Source organism: Malaclemys terrapin, chromosome 21 (genome assembly GCF_027887155.1).
Source record: "Malaclemys terrapin pileata isolate rMalTer1 chromosome 21, rMalTer1.hap1, whole genome shotgun sequence".
In the NCBI taxonomy this organism is placed as follows: Eukaryota; Metazoa; Chordata; order Testudines; family Emydidae; genus Malaclemys; species Malaclemys terrapin.
In genome coordinates, this window is record NC_071525.1 from 9,154,001 (window position 1) to 9,162,118 (window position 8,118).

The 8,118-nt window shown below is 48.4% G+C and overlaps 1 protein-coding gene across 3 annotated transcripts in view; it reads left to right on the top strand.

The window, feature by feature from the left end:
• Positions 1–8,118, top strand: part of DEDD (death effector domain containing) — a 45,777-nt gene that overhangs the window by 33,080 nt on the left and 4,579 nt on the right. For all 3 annotated transcript variants that reach the window (XM_054010798.1, XM_054010799.1, XM_054010797.1), the window contains one exon: positions 5,840–5,986. In XM_054010798.1, coding sequence (XP_053866773.1) covers positions 5,840–5,986 — 147 coding nt within the window. The remainder of the gene's footprint in view (positions 1–5,839; positions 5,987–8,118) is intronic.

Consider the following 8,118-nt stretch of genomic DNA (forward strand, 5'->3'; position numbering starts at 1 on the left):
AGTATCAAACGCTTTACTGAAATCCAGGTATATTAGGTCCACCGCATTTCCCTTATCTAATAAGTCCGTTACTTTCTCAAAGAAGGAGATCAGATTCGTTTGGCACGATCTGCCCTTCGTAAAACCATGTTGTAATTTATCGCAATTGCCACTAACCTCCAGGTCCTCCACTAGTTTCTCTTTCAGAATCTTCTCCAGCACCTTGCACACTACAGATGTTAGACTAACAGGCCTGTAGTTACCCGGATCACTTTTTTTCCCTTTCTTGAAAATAGGAACCACATTGGCTGTTCTCCAGTCTAACGGGACCACCCCCGAGTTTACAGATTCATTAAATATTATCGCTAACGGGCCTGCTATTTCCCGCGCCAATTCCTTCAATATTCTCGGATGTAGATCATCCGGTCCTCCCGACTTAGCCCCATTAAGGCGTTCAAGTTTTGTTTCTACCTCGGATACGGTAATCCCCCATCCCGAATGCCCCTCTGTAGTGGTGCTAGTATCCCTAATACCTTCATTGGCCTCATTAAACACCGATGCAAAATATTCATTAAGATATTGCGCCATGCCTAGATTGTCTTTAATCTCCTCTCCGGCAATAGTCTTCAGCGGTCCCACTTCTTCTTTCTTTGCTTTCTTCCTATTTATGTGGCTGTAAAACCTCTTAATATTGCTTTTAATTCCCCTCGCTAGGTCCAACTCTACACGGCCTTTGGCCTTTCTCACTCTATCTCTACATTCTCTGACTTCACTTAGGTACATTTCCTTACTGATCCCTTCCCTCTTCCACTCTTTAAACGCTTTCTGTTTTTTCCTAATTGCCCCTTTGAGTCAGTCGCTCATCCAGCTCGGTCTAAATCTCTTGCTTAGTAATCTTTTTCCCTTTTTTGGAATACAGGCCTCCAACAGCTCATGCATCTTTAACTTAAAGTAATCCCAGGCTTCTTCTGCTTTTAAATCCATTAATACGTTTGCCCAATCCACTTCCCTTACCAGTCCCCTTAGTTTGTTAAAATTGGCCTTTTTATAATTATAAACCCTAGTCTTTGATTTAATTCTGTTACTCCTTCCATGTATTTTAAACCGAATTAGCTCATGATCACTGGAGCCCAAATTGTCCCCTACTACCACTTCCTCAACAAGGTCCTCACTACTTGCTAGAATCAAATCTAAAATGGCCTCCCCCCTCTTCGTTTCAGTTACCACTTGATGGAGGAATTGATCAGCAAGCACTTCTAGGAACATCTGAGCCCTGTTATTGCTACTAGCGTTTGTTCCCCAATCTATATCCGGGAAGTTAAAGTCCCCCATAATTACACAGTTTCTGTTAGTAATTACTTCTCTAAACACATTAAATAGTTCCTTATCCATATCCTGGGTCGATCCTGGCGGTCTATAGCACACTCCAAGCACTATCCCCGGAGAGGCTCTAGTAGTCCTATTACCCAGTGTGAGTATTGCCCAGACAGACTCTGTGTTATCTAATCCATCCACTATTATTTCTTTACAGTTTATTTCACTATTGACGTACAAGGCCACCCCCCCACCTTTACCCTTGTTCCGATCTTTCCTAAACAGCGCATACCCCTCCATACCTGTGTTCCAGTCGTGACTGCCATTCCACCACGTTTCCGTTATTCCTACGATATCCGGTTTCAGTTCCTGGACCAAGAGCTCCAATTCCTCCATTTTGTTACCTAGGCTTCTGGCATTGGTGTATAAACACCCTAATGTATGTCGTTTAGCCCGTCTCCCATTAGCAGCACTATATGTTGCGGGCCTCCTTGTGTCCGTCCCCCCTGTCCTTCCTATGTCCAATCTCATCTCCCCGGCTGTGTCTCCTCTCCTTTTACTCACCTTTTCCATACTGGAATCTGGCGTGGAGATTAACTGTGCATCTCCCAACCGTCTCCCCAAACTTCCTAGTTTAAAGCTCTTTTGATTAGATGAGCCAGCCTCCCTCCCAGAAGTCTATTTCCTTCCCTACTCAGGTGAAGCCCATCCCGCGAGAACAGGTGTCTGTCCCCGAAAGCCTCCCAGTGGCCATACATCCCAAAGCCCTCCTTATAGCACCACTCCCTTAGCCAACTATTTATTCTCACAATCCTATCAGCCCTTTGCTGCCCTTCCCTCGGAACGGGCAGAATCCCACTAAAGATAATCTGAGCCTCTATCTCCTTGAGCGTCTTCCCCAGCCTGGCATAATCTCCCCTGATCCTCTCTAACGAGAACCTAGCCGTGTCATTCGTTCCCACATGAAGGATTATCAAGGGGTTCTTACCTGCTCCTTTTAGGATCCTTTTCAACCGCAGGTCCACATCGCGTATCTTTGCGCCCGGGAGACAGCACACCCTTCTGTTCTCTGGGTCCGCCCTGGTCACAGGCCTGTCCAATCTCCTCAGTAAAGAGTCTCCAATCACATACACCTGCCGCCGCCTGGCAACAGTGCGATCTAGTAATCTAGTCTCCGATCCCTCTAGTCCTGACCTGTGCCTGTTCCTATCTTCCCTTATGCTCCCCCTTATGCCTTCCTGAATCCTCCCGGGGCCCAGAATTGGTGCTGTCTCCATCAACTCCTCCCCTCTCTCTCTTGGACTAGCTGCTCTTCTCTTCTTTCTCACCCTTCCACCTTCAGTCACCACCTGCTGCCCCTCCACCTCGCTATCCAAACACTCGAACCTATTCCTGAGTTCTATTCCCCCCTCACTGGCCCTTCTTTTCCTTGGCCTACTTCTCACAGTCACATGCTTCCACCTCCCATGTTCTCCCCCCTCCATTCCCCTCTCACCTGCCTCTACCTCCGCCACAGGGCATTCTCCTTCAGCCCCCCCTTGCCTTTCCTCCATCAGCTGCTCAAACCCCCGCCTAAACTCCACCAGGGTATCTACCTGCATCTCCAGCCCCTTAATCTTTTCCTCCAGTAACACTATCAGGCGACACTTCATACACACATACCTTTGTTCCGGGTCTCCTGCTAGGACTATATACATACCACAGCTCCCACATGTCGCCATCTGCATTCTGTCTGCTGCTGCTTGGCTCATGGCTGCTGCGGTCTCTGCCCACGACACCTGGGGGGATGGAGCACAGAACACACCGCGCCCTCCTGCCTCCCCCCTTACCTCCCCCTGCAAACTCCCTCTCAAACTCCCCTGTTAGCCGCCCTGTTTGCTGCCGCTGCTCGCAGCTGTACCGCTGCCTGGCTGGGCGGCCGCTTTTATGGGAAGGCTCTAGAAAAAGGAAGTACTCTTTAGCAGCAGTGCTTGCAGCAAGCTGGAGTTTTGGGCTCCCAAACTGTGGTCCCGGGTTGTCCCAAATACTCACTCGTTTCCTGGAAAAGTTCAAGCCAGTAATTTCTGGCTCACTTGTTACACGTCCAGCTCACAGCTGTGATTTCAAGCGTTGTTCAGGGTGAGAATTAACTTTTTTCAGCTTGCAGAACACGCTCACCGAAAAAGGTTCACTAACTTTTAAAGTGAGGTTATAAAGCCCTTCTTTCCAGGGCAAAGGGAGTGTTTTCTTCAGTGGGCTGTTGTTCTTGAGCTGTCAGAGGCATCCATTACACCGTAAAAGACTTCGGCTCAGACATAGCCCTGCATATCCCGGCACAGTTTATGGTGGAAAAATATTATGACCGAATCTCTACTTCTAAATCAAAAGTTATTGTTACCCTCCGAAAAGGACCTAGTGTCTCCATGTCACTCCTCTGTGATCCCAGACCAAATGTGCTCTATTAACAAGTTGGGGGGGGGGGGGGGAATTCTAACGGCTGGTACTGCAAACTCCACAGGGCATCTGCAAATCAAGCTGCTGCTTCTTCTGACCTTGTCCAGCAATTATGATTCTGCCTTTGGCTTTGCTCAGCAATCAGACTCCCAAAGGATGAGCCAGAGTATGAATTCTTCTTCTTTGGGTTTTGATTAAATGAGCATTAAGGGCAAAACCATCCTTACTATTGTATGTTCATACCGTTGCTCAAATTAGCAATGTAACTCTGACCCACGCAGGGAATGAGGTAGCCGTGTTTTTACGTGGCCACTTTCGACAAGATCACACACAAGCACTCCTTGGGTTCAAGAGGTTTATATTCCACTGACTATAGATCTTAGGCCAAAATATGCTTTAACCCTGCATAGGAACAATAAAGCAACTCCTTGTAGATAGGCTGCTTCCAAAATGCGCTTGCTGCTGTACTGGAGCCACCACTCGAGGGTTTGTGACACTTCAAAGCCGGTTCCCTGGCCACGCAGCTAAAGGCGCTCATTCATTGGGTGCAGAGATGATACTGACACAGATTAAAAGGCGGCTTGGTGATGAACTGAGTTTAAGGAGCATCATTCTATTCTGGAGGCTTAGATCAAAATGATCAAACGTTGCTTAAAATTTGTAGCACCGCACTTAGCACTTTAAGCTCTGAGGCTGAAATGTAATGGTCTCCGAGCCCACTGAGCCCAAACACCTTTATGGGGGGTTAACTGCAATAACCACCATGCATTGAATTCATTGAGCAAAGTCTTAGCCTCACACACCCGGGCTGTCTCTGAAATCCTGGGTCATTTTGTTCCAGAGCAGCAGGTGGTTGTGGTACGTGCTACTGCCCTTGATTAGCCAGAATTATTTTCCTTGTCCCGTTGAACTTGCATCTGCAGCCATCCCAGCCTGTGCTGTGATCTTGTCGGAGCTTGCAGACTCTGCAGGCTTGGGACAGTGATGTTAAATGTTCAGTACGGGGAGCTTTTCCCTCAGTGGGTCGTGAGCCCCAACATGCTGTGAGAAGCATTGTGCTGCTGGAAAAGTTTCTTTTGCATGAGATGCCAAACTGTGGTCCTGACCATATGTGGCCATTAAATATGTTCTAGCACCATTGGGAAGAGTTGGAGTGTTAATCTGGCCAAATGCCATATGTTCTGCTTCCTTAAATTCCTCCTGCAGTTTGAATTGGGGGTAACATGGGATCAGAGGTGAAGAATGCTCTGGTGGGCAATGTTGTGAGTTATTAAACAGCTACTATGCCCCACCCAAGAGGCAGCTGCATTTAAGTTGTGGTTAAAAGTGATCCTGGACAGTAAATTAGACTGGTGTTTGCGTTGTAATATTTGACCAAAAAAAGATGACTTTTTGGACGGCATGAGCACAGGTATCACTAAGCAAGAAACCGAGGGGTAGCCGTGTTAGTCTGGATCTGTAAAAAGCGGCCGAGTCCTGTGGCACCTTATAGACTAACAGACGTATTGGCGCATAAGCTTTTGTGGGTGAATACCCACTTTGTCAGTCTATAAGGTGCCACAGGACTCTGTTATTTTTTACTAAGCAAGAAAGTGACCATTTGTCTCTCTGGCGCAGGTGCGGCTGTACCTGAGATACCGTCTTTAGGTATTGGCGCCATGTTTCCAGAAAGACGGAGAGAGACTGGGGAGCGTTAAGAGAAGAGCAGCAAAATCATCTGGGAAGGGTGGCGGGTTTGGCTGGGTGGGGGCGACAAGGAGGAGATTGAGTGAAAGCACCGGGCTAGGCCGGGGCATACATCTGCTGATCTTTAGAGGCTGTGCACAGCAAGGAGGGTGAGGAATTCTCTACGGTGCTGCAGGGGTCAGGGCTAACTGAACAGCTTCCAGACTGATGGGATGTTGAACAGCTTCCCAAAGGAGAGGCTGCAATCCCCATCACTGGAGACCTACAAAACTTCCCACAGCAAGTGGCTGGGGAAGGAATATATGGGAGCCGAGAGGCTTCATCTGTCTTTACTTCATGTGATATTGCTCCCCTTTGGAGAAGCGATGTGATCCTGGGCTCTGTCTACCTTTGCCTTTCTAACCCTGGCTCTCTTTCTCTGCATTAGTGCCTCCCCATCACCCTGTGGTCTGCCGCTCCTCCGCTGGACCTCCGGTCTGTACCAAGAGGCCTGGCCGTGGGAGAGCCCTCCTCAGTAGCCAGCATAAGAGGAGGAAGTCAATGACGCCGGATCCTAAAGAGAAACAGACTTGTGGTAAGAACTTGTGAAGAGCCTAAGTTCCTGGAGGGAAGGTCCATCAACGGCTATTACCCAAGATGGTCAGGGACACAACCCCGTATCCAGGTGTCCCTAAACCTCCAACTGTCAGAAGCATCTGACACTGGCCACTGTCCGAGACAAGACCCTGGGCTAGGTGGAAGCCACTGTGGCCATCCTTATGTTCGTAGGCCTGTCTGTTGCTGTGGTGGGTTTGTGGGTTACCACTGGGGTGCTGGGAGAAGCTCATCCTTCCTCCTTCCAGGGACAGGTTTTATTTCATATAGTCATCTCGCACGGCTGGCAAAAAGCTCTGCATCCCCACTTTACCCAAAGGCTCAGTGGTGGGGCAGATTGGAAACCGAGTTCTATTATTTTTACTTTGCAGATAATCTAAATGAATACCAAGTTCCTTGAGGGGCGGGGGGGGGGAGGGCAGAATTGAACACCGTGCTGAGGTCTTTAAACATTTTTGGAGCATTTTGATTTCTGTATTTTCATCCACCAGCATCCAAAAGATGCAGAAATGCATTAGAACAGCCTGACAAAATTGTGCTTTGCTTCAGATGCGGAGTTCTGGCTCAGCCTGTTACAAGGTTAGCCACCTATTGGGATCTAGCCCAACCTGGAACTGGTCAAAACCTTTGTATTGTGATTTTGTTGATGGGGCAGAGGGGAGTAGCTTGGGGGTGGGTTTTTTTTGGACTAGTGAGTTAAATTTTATTCCCCTCCTTGTGTGAAGGGTGGGGCTGGCTGATCTTGTACTTAAGCTTGATAGTTTGGCCCCCATCTTCCAAAGGCTGCATTAGAAGAAATTTAAGAAAAATCTCAACAGTCTGATTTAAACAACCCAAGCCCATTTTTGTGGGCGCAGCCGGATCATCAGCCTAGTTTGGCGGGGGGGACAGGCGGGAATGAAACCTCAGACTATTGCCTCCTGCGCACGCCAGGTTAGGAGGAGGAAGAGAAAGTCCAAAGAATTAATTTAGTAAAACTAAATCTTTCAATGGAATTCCTAGACCGGAAAAAAGCAGTCGTGCAGATGCTCACAATTCAAACCCTTGAGGTCACAGGCACCTTAAGGGTATTGGACATCCTAGGAGGAGCAGTGACGCTGATCAGCCGCTTGAGGTTGTTGTGGAGGTTTTTAAACCTTCCATCCTTGGAGGCTTTTAAAACCAGGTTAGACAAACACCTGACAGGGCTGGTCTCCTTTACTTGACTCTGCCCCATTGTGCAGGGAGGGCCCAAATGCCCTTTGGAGGTCCCCTCCAGCCCTGTTTCTAGGAGTCTCTAGCTGTCAAAGGGGCTAGATTATTTATTTTAAACAAATACTACATTGGGGACTAACATGACACTCGCCAACTGTCACTCTTCATTCTGCTTGTTATATCCCTTTTACCCAGCCTACCCACAATGGGGTCCTGGTCTGGCTTGGAGCCTATAGAAACCACTGGAATACAAATAATAGAGATGGTGAATCTCTGCCTGTGCAAGAAATCAACGTTTGTATAATCCCGGCCCCTCAAAAGGGTTTTTTAGTCTTGGTCTCAATGAGGAATCTCTCCAAGGGGTTGAGAAGCAGTGGAGGTCTTCATTGAGATGCTCAACGTTGTGTCCTGGGAGTTGGGTACTTACAGCATGGTCAAGTTTGGAAGACTTGGCATTCGTAGACCCACTTCTTTACTCTGCTTCGTCGTGGGGATGACAGTCTCCTTGGAGATCAGTGAGTTGGGAGGGGCTCCTGGCTGTGAGGTCTGTCGCTTCAGCTCTTCATGAGAGGCTTGGAAAGGCTTGCCTTCGATTGTGACAGCAGGACTTAATTCCAAACTTTCCCATTGAAAGTGAGGTGCAAAAACCAGTCAGCTGCTTTGATCCCCTCCGGATGACCCTGAACGGCCTTCTCCTCTATTGCCTGTGCAGAGAGCTAGCTTCTGTGATGAGTGAGATTGATTGATTGGTCATGACTTCCAGTTCCCTGGTGCTGTGGCATCTGGGCACGTGATTTTAAACGGCCCTCATGAGACAGCACCAATAGCACCCCCACCTGTACCATCCAAACCCACCTCCCAGCAGTGAGCCCAGCCTGGGCTCTGAAGGCACTGGTGGGCAGGCTGCCAAAAGGAGCT